Source organism: Mustela putorius, unplaced genomic scaffold (genome assembly GCF_011764305.1).
Source record: "Mustela putorius furo isolate JIRA1106 unplaced genomic scaffold, ASM1176430v1.1 tig00000407_pilon_pilon_pilon, whole genome shotgun sequence".
Classification (NCBI taxonomy): Eukaryota; Metazoa; Chordata; class Mammalia; order Carnivora; family Mustelidae; genus Mustela; species Mustela putorius.
The window spans coordinates 23,601,585-23,618,738 of NW_025421373.1; the positions used below are offsets into that span (position 1 = coordinate 23,601,585).

A 17,154-nucleotide genomic window follows, 5' to 3' on the forward strand; every position below is an offset into this window, starting at 1 on the left:
TGGAGAGCCAGGAGGCAAATGAGGGACCCCTAAGGCAAATGAGGGATCTTTCCTGAAGATAGGCAGGAAAACGGCAGGACATGATGGTGACCAGCAGAGGGCAGCAAAGTCCCAAGCCCTCTCCCAGCTGTCCCAACAGCAGGTGGGCCGGCTGCTGTTAACAGGCTAAGGGGGCAAGTTCCTAAGGAAGGAGCCCAATTTGTGCAGACCTTCTTCTGAAGCTCTCAAGGCCCTTGAGAACAGTATTAAAAGGGCCAGAGAGGGCACCCAGGGAGAAGGACCAGGAGACCCGACATCAAAAGCCTCAGAGCCCTCAGCCCACAGCCCAGAAAAATCAATGCCAGGCACTACCCTCTCCTCCTGCCCATCTGACTCCTCGCTCCTGAGGAGCCAGGACTTACCGCAGCCTCTCAGCAGCCTGATCCCGCTGTTCCAGGCCCTTGTCCAGCTTGGCCTTCAGGGCCTCGTTCTCCTTCCGAAGCTGCTCACATAGGGTCTGCAAGCAGAGAGGTAGACGGGGGGCAAGGTGAGGGCAGGGGTGCCTCCCAAGTGCAGGCTGACAATGGAGGCCAGGGGAGGGCCACAGCCACACCAGGTCCCAACACGTGATCCCCTTTGGGTGGCCTCAGCAAGCCCCTCTCAGGACGGCTGGGAATCCAGGCGCTAGGCCCATACTGGCTCCTCTATGCATCCTCTCCCTTGGGAGCCAACCATAAGCATGCATAACCAAGAATCAGCCACAGGCCCTTCAGGTCTTGCTAGGCAGAGAGCTCCATCCCTCCTTCTCTTCCACTGCTGTTCCCACAGCACTGAACACTCTTCCTCACCAGCCCTCCCCCAGCTGACTTTTACTCCCACTTCAGCTCTTAGCCTAAACGTCCCTTTGTCAGAGAAGTCCTCCCTGACTCTCACACCTTGGGGGAGTGAGGTCACTGCCTTTATCCTTGCTCATAACCCCTGCGGTCCCCCTGCTTAGGACCTGTGACAAGGACAGCCGAAGAGCCACAGTCTGTGAGCACCCAGAGGCCGGAGAGCCCCTCCCCACTCTCCTGTCCTCCGTCAAATCCCCAGCCCAGCTCGGGACCTAGCGTAGCCAACACTCAACTCTGCTGAGGGAATGCCCGACCACATGACTGAGCGGCCCATGAAGGAACGAACAAGTGAAGAGCGATGTCCCAGGAGGCCCACGAGCTAGTCAACCCAGGGAAGGTCAGAACCTTCTGGTGTGGTCAGATGGCGAGAGAGGGCATTTGCTCAAGACCTCAGCAAGGTCTCAGGTGCTGCTCAGGCTTGCTTCACTTCAGACACACAGCTCCCTCCTCTCCACACGGGGACAACAGTACCTCCTCTGCCTCCTTTACAAACAAGACCCTCTGGAGCTGGCCAGTCCCCCATGCTATCTGTGGACTCCTGCTGGGAGGCGGGGGGTGGGGCATGGAAGATGGCAGGGACAGACCTGGAGGGCGGGACGTGCATGATGCGTGATGTACAGAGGTGCTCACTCTTTAGACACATACTTAGTGAGCACCTAGTACGCATCACATCCACGGCCGGGTGCTCTTCCACTCACTGCCTTGTGGGAGCCGCACGGCTTCCCCAAAGCTACTGAACTCTCCGTTTTAAAAGCTCGGCCGGTGCAGGTGAAGTGATTTGCATGAGGTTGCACAGCTGCTAAGAATCACGGCTGGGATTCCACTCCATGTGACAGATGGAAACTGGGGTGTCCTCCCCACCCTCCTGCCCCCTGCACAGAGAGGGGAGGGAAGGCCTGTAGCTGGGCCAGTGCACAGCTGGTGGTGGTCACAGCCTACCATCTGTTCCCTTCTGTTTCTAAGTCCCGGGCTCTCTGCCATCACCTGCCTACTCCTGGCCCATGAAAGTGAGCAGCAGCGACCTGTGTTCGCTGCTGGGCTGGCCCAGGCACAATCCTCTGGTCTCTCTCCCCGGTGGCTGAGGCTGCCTCACAGCCCAAAGGGCATGCGAGGCCGGGGTGTCTGTCAGCCTGGGCCTCTCAGTAACTGAGGAGCGGAAACAAGCCGCTGCCCCACAGGATCTGTGGGAAACCTGTACGGTAACCAGGGAGACTTCAGAGTTGTCTGTTTCCACAGCAAAACCTAGCCCTTTCTGACTAACACAGGGGAGACCCAGGAAGGCTGCGTGGAGGAGACAGCCTGGAAACGGAGGCTGGCAGGACACAAGGGATCCGAGGCCGAGGGGGCGGAAGACTACCCTGACCGGTTCCAGTGCCTAGCAGAAGCCTTGCACCATAACTGCCTTTGACAGTGTTTGTGGAGTGAACCAAGAAACGAATCAATGAATAAATGAGGAGAAACCGGATTAATGTGCCTCCACCCACAGGCTAGGCAAATGCCCAGGATGCCATGGCCCTGGGCGGGAAGAGAGTATCCTGCTTCTGGTCATGAAGGGAAGGCCGGGACAAGGACTCGTGTGCTGTCTACCTGCCAGTCCAGAGGGCTGCTTCCTCCGCGTCTTTGGGCAAATGCCTTGGGCACAGAACAGCCAACGGAGGATGTCACCAAGGTCATCACCTTCCATCGAAGGGGCCAAAAGAGCAGACCTGTAAGGTCATTTGATCACTAACTCACTCACTCAAAAACGTGCATGAAACACCTGCTGTGTGCTGGCCCCTAGGACACAACAGTGACCGTGCCAGGTAAGGAGCTGCCCTGCCGCAAGAGGCTTATAGTCCAGCAGGGAGTGCAAGGCAACAAAATCAAACACAAAGTGGATAAGCCGCCGAATAAGATAAAATTCGTACCAACATGACTAAGAACCAAGAAGGCAACACACAAGAGCTCGATGCATAAAAAAGGAGGTTAGCAGGACCCTCTCTTATGAGGCCTGGTATTGATCCCCATTTCAAAGCCAAAACGTCAGCACTCGAGATCTCACTGCACATAGCGCACCACGTTCACCTCCCCGGAGCTCGACTTGGACACTGCTAAGCCTCTGTGATGGCGGAAAGACCTCACTCTCAGCCTGGCCACCACTCCCCACCGACCCCAAGACCCTCATGGTGTGCTCCAGTCACTCCCCTCAACACACGCCTCCCTCATGGGGGGATGGGAGTCCTGCGTTCTCCCTGGGGTCCTCTGCCCCTCACCTCTGTCCTCACATGTGTCTCCAGCCTGGACTCCACCCCTGCTCTTGTCAGCCCAGCCCTTCTCAAGGTCACACACAGCAGACTCCCCCTTCCCCCCGGCCCACAACAACTGAAGCGTCTTGAATGTCTGCTGACATCAATGAGACCACAGACGAGTGACTGAACAGTGACTGGCATGAAGGCAGGAAGGAGGCCTCGGGTCCCCTTAGTGCCCCAGTTTCGCCATCCGGGAATCCTTTTCTGCCCCAGGCCCTTGAGGCTAAGATCCCCAGCCTGGTACGGATGACCGAGCCCCATAAAACACCAACAGTGACCACATGCTGCGTCTGAGGCTGCCCTGGGTGCTCCAACGGGACAGCAATCCCACGAGGGAGGCATTCCCGACTCCGTGTTACTGAGAGGAACAGTGCAGGACAGAGGGTAAGTGACCTGTCCATCCTCATACAGCCAAATAAACCAAAAAGTCCCTACTGGAAGCAAGGACCATTCTACTCCAAGGCCCGGCCCGGCCTAGGAGGGAACCTGACGTCATGGCCACGGCACAGGGTGGGTTGGGAGGCGGGAAGGGCGCTTTGGGCATGGGATTCAGAGCATGATGGACTGCAGGCCGAATCCCAACTCTTCCACCACTAGAGGCGGGGCTGCCGCCAAGTGCCCAGGCCCACTCCCAGGCGGCACCCCCGACTGTGACGTTCGCATTACCCACACACGTTTTCCAATTTCCTGCCTCTTCCTCCGGCCTTCCCACAACTTCCTGACCTTGCTTGCCACCCTGAACAGTAAGCCCGCGGTCAGCCCCCAACATCACCCTCGGAGGGGCCCCTGGGACCCCTGGCTCCTCAGGAAGAGCGGGTTGGGGGAGGCGGAGAAGGAACACACCTGCCCTCCCCGCCCCACACCCCACGCCCCGTAGTCGGCCTCACCTGCAGGATGGAGGTGCGCTGCTCATTCTTGTGCACCTTGGAGGCCAGCCGGTTGAACTCTAGGGCCATGCGGCCCAGGTGCGTGAAGAGCTGGCTATGGTCCGGCTCCTCGGCACACACGCTCAGTGTGCTCTCCAGGCGCTGCAAATGCAGCATCAGGTTGCTGTCCTCGTGAGGCAGGGGACCCAACACCTGGTGGGGGGAGGGGGGCACATGGACCACTCACCACCAGCCATTCTCCCTCAGCTTCCCCCACTCCATGCCTCATGACTCAGTTTCCCCCCAAGCCCCACACACCCCAGGGAAATTCTCTAGTTACACAGGTTCCCTGTATGAGGCTGACTCACGAGGCAGGACTTGGGACTCCTAGGCTCTAGGCTGGTTCGCCAGCATTGGGTCCACCTTCCTCCCACACTCTGGGCCTCACTGGGTGCCTGCGGGTAAACCGCTTGTCCACCAGGCCTCCGAGTCCCCTAATAAATGTACACACACCCCCCTCTTCCCTTCTGCCTCACAGGGTTCTCAGGAGGATTAACGAGATATGAAAGCTGCAAGCCCAGGAGAGGGGTGTCCCTTTATAAACAGCACTGCTTCTTTGGTTCAGGGACTCTCGACTAGGGAGCCATGCAGAAACCTACACTACTTTTGTGTCTGAAGGTGTATCCCTTCTTGGGAATGGTCCAAGCACTCAGAAGGTTCAAATAGCCCCAATCTAGTAGTGCATGGAAGAAATGAAGCAAACTGTGGGTCTAATCTCAGTAATCAGTCTCTTTCTCTCTTTAGGCCACTCTCCTGTCTAGAACATTCTTACCAAACAATGGTATTTAGTTATGCCAACACCAGGCCCAAGGATCCTCACTGGCCCCTTAGAGCTCACTGCGTCGAGCCCAGCTCCCCTGCTGGGTATCTGATTCCCCACCATCCCCTGCCTGGACCTCCACACACCAAGCCCCACGCCTCCTCGGTCTTCATTCCCACAGTGCCCCCTCTGCCCATCCTTCCCAGCTGGGCCCACACTTCAGCTCCTCCAGCAGCCTCCCCTAAACACTTATGGAAGTCACAGACATCAGTGCCGTGGGGAGCCTCAGGGCTCAGGCTGAGAAGCCACAGTACGGGCAGAAGGAACTTGCCTGAAGTTGCCCAGTGACTCAGTGGCAGAGCCAGGACTGGAACGTCAGCTTCTGACTCTTGATCCGGCACCTGCCATGCTGAGCTCCCTCGTCTCTACACTCGGCTGCCCTGGAGGTGCCCCATGGCCACTGCATGGCGTCGGCGAATGGCTCTGCGATACTGTTAGCACCTTATCCACCCAGGAGCTGAGGCTGCTGCTTCTGCTGGGCCTCCGATCTCCCACTGCCTCCTCCCACAGAGGATCGGAGGTGCTGACTGCTGCTCTATTTAAGGCTCGTGGACCACTTCATCTCCATGATCTCTCCCACCAGCCTGCAAGCTCCCTGGGAGCACAGAAGCTGTCTTGCCTTTGCTTGGTGCAGATGAGGCACATGGCGGGACAGCACGATGCAACTACTGGGCCAAGGTCATAGAGTGACATACTCTCTGAGCAGGGGCGGGGCGGGGTGGGGGGTGGAGGGCGGGTGCTATCTTTCCTCCTCAGCCAGCATCTCAAGAGCCTCCAGGCATCAGAAAGGTTCTGATGCTCAGACCTGCCCAATACAGTGAGGAGCCACTTGTCACTGAGGGTGTGCTAGTGTAAGCCAGATGACCACTTGATGGGGACCCTGCAATGTGGGGGGACTGACAGACACAACACGCCACCAGTGAATCAAGGAGCAACACCTGTCCCTTAGACCTCAGTGGGAGGAGGAAACAGGAACCATGGGGAAGAGTCACACCACTTCCTGCCTTATTATCAGCACTGAAAAAATCTCAAAGTGGACACAGAGGCAGAAGGAGGAGAGGACAGGACTTTCAAAACTCATGAAGAATGTTCTAGACCTTCCGCAATGGTTTTCCACTAAGTCTGCCATTTTAAGAGAGAGCAGAGGGGGACAGAGTTGGCGTAAAGGCAGCAAGCAGGGTGAAGTATGGAAAGAGGGTGCTGGGAGACACCCCCAGAGCTGGAGGAGTGTGTGTGTGTGTGCGCATGTGTGTGCATAAACGCCCTAGAAGGGGACCCGGGAGGAGCAGTGAGCCTGCACAAAAGGGTAAATCACCTGCCTTGAGCTGTTCGGGGCTTCTCTGGCCCTTTCTCCTCCTCCCAGGCTAGGAGCCCACAGGCCCAGAAGCTGACTCACAGTATGTGGAGGTGCCCAGCACAAGGCCAAGACCAGCGGGGCTGGCAGCCTGCCCAGGCTTTCTCAATGGTCGGGTGCATATGCGGCCCCAGTCGGGGAAGTCATCCGCCAGGAATTTGCATATGTGAGCGAGAAGCGCCCCCTGCCCCAGCCCCTTGTGGAACCCCAAGTGACTCCAGAGTGCCCCAGGGATGTGAGCGATCCTGTGCCTCTCTGCCAGTGCCAGGTGACCGAAACAGAGAGGAGACGCGGGATGAGCCAAGACCCGCCATCCACTCACCTTTGTGTTTCTGGCGTGGCCGCCGCTTGCTGGAGGAGAAGTCTGGTCATCGGCGGGGACCACTTCAAATTCGGAGGAGGTGCCCTGCACAGAAAGGGAGTTAGGGACTGTCTGAGAGAATACCACCTCGCCCCTCTGGGGCCTCGTGACAGAGCAGGAGTTCCTCCGGGCAGCCCCTCCGCGCACAGGCTGCGCCCACAGGGCAATTCCACATGGCTTCCTGTGAGCCCCCACAGCAGGATTCCCAGCAGGTCTGCCCGCACCCCACTGTGTGATGTGAGGTCACTTTCCCCTCCACGGCCAGTTTCCTCATCTGTAAAACGGGGATGTGGGGCTAGTGACCTTGAACTGCTAACTAGCTCGTTAGGCCTTGCACGTTTAGAATGTTTGCAAATTCCAGTGTTTCTCAAAGCAACCTACAGAGAGATCAGAGGGCCCTATCCCCTTTGGACAGATGAGGAAACTGAGAGCACGTCATTAGTTCACGCAAAGGCCGGCAGCACAGATCGCAGTTAGCAGGGCCCATACCAGGGCAGTCCCGGGCTGGCCTTGCTGACCCAGTCCCAGAGACCGGAGTTGTGGACCAATATGCAGTAAGGCTCAAGGATACGTCAACAAATATGGAGAGCCTTTCAGGAGTCACCCAACTGCAGGGTGGGTGGCCAAGGACTTTCAGACGATCATACCTGCAGCCATACCACGCAGGATGCATGGTTGTGTAACCGACAGTCAGGCCAATGGCTCCCCTCAACTAGGAACTGGCTCTGGGACTGCAGTTGAATCTGGTCTCCAAGGCCTATTCCAGCCCTTCCCTCATCCCAGGAACGGGCAGACAGGCAGAAGGGTCTCTGCACTCAGCTTCGGCTGAGCCTCCCCGCCACCAAGAATCCAGCTCGGGATCTCGGCCCCACCTTCCTAAGCATCCCTTTCACCTCCACTTCCCGAGTGGTCTGCACGACCTTACAGAATGTTCTTCCCTGTCTGAACCTCATTTGTAGGATGAAGACCCTACACCATATGACCACTATGGCCCCTTCCAGTCATAAGATACCAAGAAGAACTTCTCAAGGCATATCTGGAGAAAGTACTGTCTGAGCCCCCCGGAGAAGAAGAGTTCCAGGTCACATCTATTCAGTGTCCCAGCACTGTGTACAGTCAACACCCACTCAGCATTATGCAACTCAGTGGATGGGAGGAATGCCCTGTGCACCCCGGGGTCTTCCTGGTTAAGTGTTAACTATGACCTTCATTTGAAAACAGGGAAAGTGAGGCCCCAAGGAGACAGAGATCAACTTGCCCAGTATCACCTAATAAGTCAAAACCCATGCATTTTGACTTCAACCTTCTCTCTCCAAATTCCTGTATCTACCACAGGGCCCTTGAAGTCCAGGCAACTTTCAGCCATGGTTCCAAATGTAACTTACGCTGGATGGAGGTTTTTGGACCGGCTCAGGTTTGTCGCTGGGGTGTGCAGGGTCAGCGGGCGGTGCTGGACCACCTGCATCCTTTCCTGGAGAATTGAGAGCACATGGATAAGCAGCAGGGAAAGGAGGAAAACCCATGTTCCGTGCCCTTGAGGACAGCCTGGGCCAGAAGCATTCTCAGCATTCCCTACATGAGTCTGGGAAAACAGGAGGTGGTCCCACCGGGGGCAGGCAGCCTAGGAAAATGACTGGAATAATGGGGACAGAACCTGGGTGGAGAGACATCCTCTCTGCACTTGCTGGGAAAAATCCCAAGGTGGCCTCTGCTCCTCACTACCCTGGACATGCCTCCCTGATGACAAAGGGGACACTGCATGATTAACCAAGTATTTATCATCTCAGCCAGTACTCGGGACAGCTCTGTATCTCCACTTTCAAGTAACGAAAGGGGAAGCCAGGAAAGGTCACCAACCGGCCCACAGTCACATGGCCAGCAATGGCAAAACTAGGACTCAGACGGCTCTCCCTGATCTCCTGCAGCTGCTGGAGGGTGGCTGCATGTCCCCTCAGAGGGTGGGCCCGATGCCGAGCTGGGACTCCGAATTCACTGCTGAGCAGACCAGTGGAGGCTGGAAGCTCCCGCTGACTGTAGCGCAGTGGACTCTGGGATCATCACTTTCTTCACTAGTCCATTCAGCGAAGGTAACCCCCAGTCAGCAGAAGGCCGGCACACGGGCCTGGGCCAAGACCAGAGGCAGGTTGCAGCAGAAGGCACTTCAGCCTCACATGAGGGGACCTTTGCTTTCCTGGTCCCTGACCTTGCCCTATATTCGGAGACACACCAAGGAAAGTGTAGTGACCCCACTCAGGACTACAAGCCTTCCCCCTAGTCAGTGTTTCCCCTTTAATAGGTGTGTAGGTACCTGACACCTGAAATACACTGCATCAGGCTAACAGGAAATCCAGATTCCTCCACAGGCCTCAGACTCCCCCGTGGTAAAATGGAACAAGTGGGGCCAGCCCAGAGAGCTTTCCACCCATGTACCAACTCTTGAGTGGCTTGAAGTGGCTGCCTGGAACTCGATGCCTGGTACACAGTAGCTGCTCATTAAAGATGTGCAGAACAAATATGCTGCCACAGACCCTAAGGCCACATCCTGGGTGCACTGTGACCCATCACTAAGGTGTGCCAGGGCCTCTGGAGTGCTGAGTCCCCAGCCACTTTTGGACAGAATGATTTTGAGGTCCCTTCCATGCCTGACCTTCTGAAGGATACTGGAGACAAAACACAATGAGGAGGAGAGTCTGTGGCCTCAGGACCAGTGGAGGCGATGTGGGTTTCTGAATGAATTCTGAATGAATGAGACCACTGCTCAGATCTAGAGTTAGGAGTCTGGGGAAAGGCAGCGGCCCACCGGGCCCCCCTCATACTTGCGAGCTCAGCCAGGTGGTCATAGGAAGCCAGCGAGGGAGACGGCGTTGGGAGCAGCTCGCTGTCCTTGACCAGCTCCTCTGCCTTCTGCCGCAGTCTGGATGCTTCCATCTGGGACTCTTCCAAAAGCTCTCCTGGGGAGAGTTACTCAGATCAGTGGACCCGTTCTCCCGGCTCCACACCCCAAGCCTGCTTCTGTGTAGCTTCTGATGCTGCTGGCCCTGGGCTGTGCCCCAACCATCACCCTGTGGGCTGAGTGCGACACACATCATTCCCGCCCCCCAAGCAGAGATGGGTAGGGAAAGAAGGGACCCGGCAATCAGGGGAAATGGAGTAGAGGGGAACTGAAAACAAACTCCTGGCCTCCAGGCACTGTCTTGCAGACCCATTCCTGCCATACCTGGCGAGGGACTCTACAGAAAGCCAGGGGCTTTCTGAGAGCAGCGATCATGGGCCCTGGGGCCTACCCACAGCCTACACCCGCCAGTCAGGGGCTGTCTGAAGGGAGATCTTTGGTAATAGCACTACTCCTCTGGGCCTCAGTTTTCTTTCTACAAGTGGAAAATGGGGAACTCTCCTCCCCCTTGCCGAATCTGCCATTCTAAGCAGAGATCTGCCAAGCAAGGGGTAAGCATTTGGAAAACTGGGGACCTATGCTCACCCCTCAAGGCCTACGGCCAGAAAAGGTGGCAGCAAAGGAAAGGAAGAGTTTCAGGGGTACGGAGAGCAAAGAGACTCCTCTGGACAGGGCATCAGTGAATCCTTCACACGGAGGAAGAGATGGCATCTGGACTGGTTCAGTCATAGGGACATAAGCAGACTTGCTCCAGGCAAAGGGGACAGCTTGAGCAAAAGCCAGGAAAAAAGAAACCAAAGGACCTATCCCTGCTTTGCTTCAAGCCGAGCTCAGCTCCCTGCTCCAACACTTGGGGACTGTGCCCTTGTTGGCCTGGTGAGGCCAGCTCTCCCATTTCTGCTGCTTCCAAGAAGACGAGGCCATTCTGTTTCCATGTGCACAAACTGGACCTTCTAGCTCCTCCCCCCTTCCCCACCCACACCTCCTTCTAGGTCACTAGGGTGTCCTGAGTCCAGCCCCCATGGCGCTGCAGAATCGGGGCCAGGGAACCAGGGCCGGGGACACTGCCAACATGCTACAGGAGTGTGCAAAGACAGAGCTGTAAGGCAGGAGCCAGCGCTGGGCCAGGAGAGGCAGAGGGACGGCTCAGCGAGGCACAGGCCAGCAGGCATGGCAGGCTGCAGGAGGTGGCTTGTAGGGGGCGGCAGCAGGCTCTGTTTTACCTAACATCTTTATCCCTTGCATTTTTTCCTTCAGGCGGGAATTCTCCTCCACTAGGCGCTCAAAAGTTGCGGAAGCCTCTCCCAGAGGCAGGCCGCCCCCGGGGTCGTAGATCCGGTATGGTCCTCTCCCTTCCATGAGGGTGGCTCAAGCCCTGCCGTGGCGCCCACGGGGCTGTAAGGACAACACAGCATGTGAGGGGGCTGGCCGGGCCACTGACACACCCTAGTCCGTCAGCGCCCCCGCAAGGTGGTCCCCATCACCCAGGAGAGAGCACAGCGCTCGAGGCTAGCCTGGACATAGGACACCAGAACAGAAGAGTCACCCCCTTTGAGCCAGACACCGTGTCTCTATGAAGAGACAACCCCAGAGTGCCACCAGTTTCTTCAAGCGGCCTCACTGCCCTGCTGGTTCATTCGGAGCAGCAATCCACCCGAGGTACCAGTGGGGGCTACAAGAAAGAGCAATGCACTTGGAAGTCAAACCACCTAGTTCCTGTCCTGTCGGCAGGATCCAGAAGGAGGGGGACCCTACAGCCCCAGCACCCAGCTCTGTAGAGCTATCAAGTGAGTGCCCAGTGAACATTCAGTGAATGAATCAACAACCTCGCCATTGGCTCACTGCGCGATGGCGGACAGTCCCTTCCCCACTCTGAGGGGAAATGAAAGTCTTACACTAAATCAGTGATCTTTAGACTAAGACGCCCGGGGCCCTAAGGGATAAGCAAGTCAACCCAATCCCAGGTTTCATTTATAGGTACGTCCTCTTCTCTAAGAGAAAGAAGAAGAAGAAAAAACCCTGACTAATATTTAATATACTAACTGACACGGTCACCCTCATCCTTCAGTCCATATCGCGTATGGTCTGCCCCTTACAGTTCTAATGAACAGACGAATTTTCCATCCAACCGCTATCTACTCATGCCAGCCAGGGTTTTGCATCAGTGTGTTCAGTTTCATCTGCTTTATTTCATTTGATACCGCTGTGGGAAGTGGTCTCAGAATCCCAGTTCTGGAACTTAGTAGAGAAACGCCCTCCTTCCATTCATTCCTTCATGTATTATCTACTTTGTGGTAGGTACCAGACTGGGTGCTGGGAAAGGACCAGCTAATAAGACAGACAAAAAGCCCTCCTGGAGCTTGCATTCTAGTGGCCAAGACAGAAAGATGATAGAAAGGGAGATAAACACGGTATTGGAGGTGACCTTGGCCTACCTATGAACAAAAGTCAAGCAGGGAAGTATGAGGCAGGGACTTAAATTTTCAGTGGAGCTGTCAGGAAAGACCTCACAGAGAAGGAGGCATTTTAGCCAAGACCCAAAGGGGTTGAGGGAACTAGCTATCTGGGGGAAGAATATTCTAGGCAGAGAGAAGAGTTAAGTACAAAGGCCCTGAGGCTGAAAAATTGACCTGGCTTCCAGCCCTGCAAAGAGCTAGCCAACAGGAAAGAGCTCCAAAGGGCTTCACTGGGGCCCTCAGAAGGACTTGGGGCCCTAAAACCTCCCTTCCAAGGTCACCACCCCCAGAGCAAAAACTGCTTCAGTCAGGAATCCGCAAAGGCCCTTTGAGCACCCACACAGGGCTCACTGAAAGAAAAGAGGGAACAAGGACTAATAATGACGGCCCCATTCACTCATCAGGACTGATCATGACAGCCCCCTCGCCAGGCACCGCACTTAGGGCTTCGGGGGCATAACTTGCTGCCTCCGCAAGTGAGTTAAATTAATTCCCTGCTACACGGGCTCCACATCCCCAACAAGACTCAGACCCAAGGGATGGACAGCGAGTTCCAGCCTGGGGAACTCAGGGAAGGACACTTGCCCAGCCATCAGGTACCCTCTGGGCTGTTTCCCCTACCTCATGCAGAAGAAATAATAAAGATTTTGCCCCAAGGGTCCCTATTACCATGGAATGACACGGGCCAGAAAGAAAAACAGCGTTCTGGTGAGTGGGACCCCTTCCTGAAAGACTGAGAAGCAGAAGACGAAGACACACTTCGAGAGGCAACCCACGCCCAGCTGGGCCCCACAGAAGCAAAGGACAGCTGCCCACACAGCCAACACAAAAGTCATCACTTAGTTTAGGGGGGACTTGTTTTCGACTTGAAAAGGTCAAAGTTACAGCGCAGAGCAGTTCAAGCAGGCAAGTGTTCACTGAGGTACGAGACGGTGTGGATAAAGCACTTAGCACCATGACTGGCACATCACAAGCTGCTCAAGATGCTGGCAGACACGGGGGGCGCAGAGTCCTTCCTCTGTGCTCCCCACTCCTCAGGGGCCTCTCCAGCGACACACTCACAGCCCAGGATGCAGGGTACAGGGCTGGTGTAAGCAGCTGTGTACCCGATGGAGAAGGTCCTGGAGGGGGAGCGCGAATGCTCATCTGTTACCAGCACAGATCTAGTGCCTGGATGGTGAGCCATGACCGAGAACAGAACGGAGTTCCCAAGGAGGGAAACAGAGGGCTAGAGGAGGCCTGGAGGCTCTTCTGGATCCTGCTCTCCCCTCTGCACTCGCCCTAAACAAAACTCATAGCTGACGTCATGATGTGGGCATGTTCTCTACTCTACTCCAGCCCAGCTGACCAGGGGCTCCCTGAGAGCAGGGCCAAGCCCACCCTGTCTGCCAGGGTTTCTTCAAAGCAGCCCAGAACAGACCTTCAGTAAGCCTCTAGTCAGAGACACTGAAGGACCAAAGGGGCCTGGGACCTGCCTCTGTGCCAAGAGGCCATGTGAAAGCGTTCTCAGAGCACGACTGTGACCCGCCAACCAGCAGAACTCTGGACACTTCTGGAACCAGGCGGAGCACCACTGTGCTGCCTCAGAGATGCCCAGACATGTGGCCAAGTGACGGAGCAGGGTGTGGGACACAGGAATTGAAACCCCATCTCCACGTCCTCCACACTGTGTGATGCTCAGGTTCTCCCTCAGCATTGGGGAGCTGACACGGAAGGGGGTTCAGGGAAGCCAAGCGAGGAGCAAGCAGGGCTACCCTCCCCCCCAAATTGTGGCCTTGCAGGCAGAGCTCCGGGGCAGGGCACGAGAACAGGCTGGCAGGCAGTAGGCCAACAGAACCCATACAAAGCAGCCCGATGTGAGAAAACCCTCTCTGGAGCTCAGGGGAGCCACCCAGGGGAGGGCTGGACTTCTGGAGGGAAGAAACACAAATAGAGAAATGGGGAATTTCCATGTCCTGCTGACCTCATGCCCAGATGGTCAGCGGCAGTTCCAGGATGACTGCCGGGCAGACAGGAACTCTCCTCCTGTCAGTGTTGTTTCTAGAACGTTTCCTGAAAAGGGGAATCATTCCCAGGATGACAGAACTGGAAGGGAATCTCCAAGGGCAACAGGATGACCCTTTAGCAGGCATCCAGAGGCCTTCTGAGGGAGGGGCTGAGCTGCTCTCCTGCCTCCTTGGTGGACGGCTGGTTTCCGCTCACCACAGACGGCAGAATGTGTGTGGAGGCAGCAAGAGGAGCAGACCCAAGGCCCCGTGCAGGGCAGTACTGGAGGCCAGTGCCCAGGCATCCTGGGCTTCAGCTCATCTGACTCTCTCCCTCATGATGTGAGGGCAACAAGTCAGGGCCCAGACATGAAGACCAAGGTCACCCGACATGTCAGGACGGAGCTGGGACCAGAGGATCCTTGCTCTCTCTCTAGTCTTCCCATTGCCCTCGGCCTGTGTTTCAGCTCCTGCACTGCAGAGCTTTGGCCCATCAGAGACTGTCTTGTGTGATCATACATGTGCTGGTGCCGGCGGGGGTGGGGTGGGGGGGTAGGGTGTGGGGCGCTCCCAGGCCCTCCAAAAGAGATGAGTCTGCATAGCCTGTAACATCTACAAAACGCCTGGTATTTTCCCAGGCTTTGTTTTCCCGTCTGATTGTCCTAACAGTCTGGGAAGAAGGCAGGATGTCTGTTTGACAGATGAGGAAACTGAGGCCCACTTGGGAACATGAATAAGCTCAGACTAAAGGCATCGGGAACTGGCACCCGGGTGGCTCAGTGGGTTAAAGCCACCGGGCACCGGCTGAAGATTGGAGGAAATGAAGTTCCCCTTGCCCCCAGAGGAAAAGTCCAAGCAGATTTTTGGTACCAGAAGCTAGGAGGTCCCAGAAGGTCTCCCAGGCCACCTCCTTGGGCAGAGGCAGGGGCTGCCTGGGATGCCTGAGGGAGGGGCTCACAGAGGGCTGAAGGGAAGCGACCTCTAGGAAAGGAGGCTCCAGACAGAAAGTCCAAAGGTGCTCGCATCTACTCCGCTGCCTTTCACGGCCGTGGGCAAGCCTGTCCACTCTCTGCATGTCGGTTCCCTCGTGTGCAAAGGGAGGAGCCTGGACTAGAGAGAAAGCAGGGGATGGTGTCGAGCTGGCCTAAGGATCCACGCAGACCCAAGCCCAGCTCCGAGGCAGCAGCAAGGCAAGTAAAAAGAGGCGATCCGACATACTCAGGATGGCACAGCCATGGAGTCAGGAAGAAAGGGTCCCGACATGATGTGGGGGTGGGGTGAAGCTGGGCACGCAGCACAACACTGAAAGGGGCTCTGGAGGCCAGGCACACGCTCCTGAGCAGGAGCCCCACTCCTGGTCTGCCTGCCCCTGGGGGCCTCATCGGTGTCTGCTGCTCCCTCATCCCAGCCCCATCTGCCCCGTCCACCCTGGAGGCTGCGAGCCTTTTCTGAGCCTGGGCTGCCTCTGTGGCAAAACAAGGAAAGTAAGAGATCGTCAGACTGATGAAATTAAATGCAACGATACGTGTACGGTGGGAAGGGAGTTCTCACTTTCTACTTCTTACTTCCTGATTGCTTGATTTACTCAACAAGAAACACATTCATTTTATAGTAATAAAATTTCCAAAGTAATAATGATGTGTGTATAGCACCTAGTTAAATGTCTGGCACGCAGTGGGTTCTCAGTAAAAGGTTGGGGCAGCCCCATAACTCTGCCCCACCGATTTAGGGCCGAGTCTCCCCCACTCCCAATCTACTCCCCTTTTTAATGGAGTTTTTAGGTTCCTCTGCCAGCTCAGTAAGCTAGGTTGTGACACCCACTTAATTTCTGGTAACTCCGAAAGGCTGTTAAGTAGGGACGCTGGTCCAACCACAGCCAATGAAGATGTGGCTCCCAAAAGCCGATGGACTGAGAAAACATGTTCACAAAAGACTGGGAAGCATCTGAGGTTCCTCTTCCTCAACGGTAGGTGGGACTATCCTACAACACCCCCCAAGGATGTGACAGGAAGGCATGAAAGCACCGTGCAAACTAAAGCAAAAATCTCTCCGTATTCATACTTCATGGATAACCTCCGGTCGTTCCCCAACCTCCCATTTCACTGTCAGGGGAACTATGAACCCAGGGACACCCATCAGGGTGCCCGTCCTGGCTCCTCGCCATGAGCCAAGGACTTAATTGGTCTTTGTGACAATTCGGTAATAAAGAGGCTGCAGGCGTAGCATGTAATACAGGGAACTGGGCCCAGAAGCTGTGGGAGCAAGTCAAGGTCCGCCAAAGCGAACATGTGCCCCTGACTGATCCTCAGTTTCCCAAAAGAAGGGGTTTGTATTTGCAACACTAGCAATAACACAACACAAGGGATCCACTAGGCAATGTGTGGAACTTGCAATTTATTATCACCCCCTCCTACAACCGTCTGACCTGGAGAAGGCTGCTCTCCTCAGCTCCAATCCCTCCTAACGCCCATGTGGATTTCCCTGAACCAAGAGTCCTCCTTCAAGTGCTCTCCGGGTGCCTTCCCCTCCACCAAGGGCAGTCAGAAACCCGCAGACGATGTCTGCAGCCCTTCGCGGGGTCCTCCCCTCCACCCTAGCAGGCACCCCGGGTTCAGCCCAGCTTGAGGACTGTGTCCCCGCATCTCCTCTGTGTCCTCCCTTTCTCCCCTCCCCTGCCCAGGGAGCCCCACTGCCCCCACCCAGCCTCCAACACGCAGGCTCCACAGCACAGCCTAGGGCTGAGGGGCTGGACTAGAGCCGACAGCTGGCCGGAGCCACTGAGAAAGAAGGACAAGGAGGCTCTGCTGAGGGCTGGGAGAGTGCCTACAGTTAGGTCCGCCGCAGATCAGGCGCTGGGCTGCCGCTTGAGGCTCACCACCTTGTGTTCTTCTCACTGCACAGAGAGAAAACTTATCACTGTTTTCCAGCAAGGAAACCCCTTTTGGCTAAATAGTAGTATCTCTAGTTTTCAGGTAAGGAAGCAGACTCAGAGAGGTGAAGTCACTTGCCTAAGAACACACAGCTGGTAAGCAGCAGAAAAAATAATTCGGGCTCTATGTGTTCAGGCTCCAGCACTGATACCCTCTCCGCTGGCCCGCACAGCCTAAAAGACAAGGGGCTGAAGCTCAGTAGGAGGAAACCAGTCCTGCATCTGGCCAGAACAGACTCCCAAGTTCCCAGCCCCTGCCTCTACGTACCT

The 17,154-nt window shown here is 56.1% G+C and overlaps 1 protein-coding gene across 5 annotated transcripts in view; it reads right to left on the minus strand.

Moving 5' to 3' along the window:
* Positions 1–17,154, minus strand: part of TNIP1 (TNFAIP3 interacting protein 1) — a 48,532-nt gene that overhangs the window by 17,949 nt on the left and 13,429 nt on the right. For 4 of the 5 annotated variants that reach the window (XM_045079582.1, XM_045079583.1, XM_004737796.3 and 1 more), the window contains exons 2-7: positions 10,738–10,909; positions 9,438–9,572; positions 8,007–8,092; positions 6,583–6,666; positions 4,048–4,239; positions 402–496 (exon numbers count right to left, since the gene is read on the minus strand). In XM_045079582.1, the coding sequence (XP_044935517.1) occupies positions 402–496; positions 4,048–4,239; positions 6,583–6,666; positions 8,007–8,092; positions 9,438–9,572; positions 10,738–10,873 (728 nt within the window). In that variant the 5' untranslated portion in view covers positions 10,874–10,909. The remainder of the gene's footprint in view (positions 1–401; positions 497–4,047; positions 4,240–6,582; positions 6,667–8,006; positions 8,093–9,437; positions 9,573–10,737; positions 10,910–17,154) is intronic. The other variant, XM_004737799.3, reaches the window with a different exon arrangement.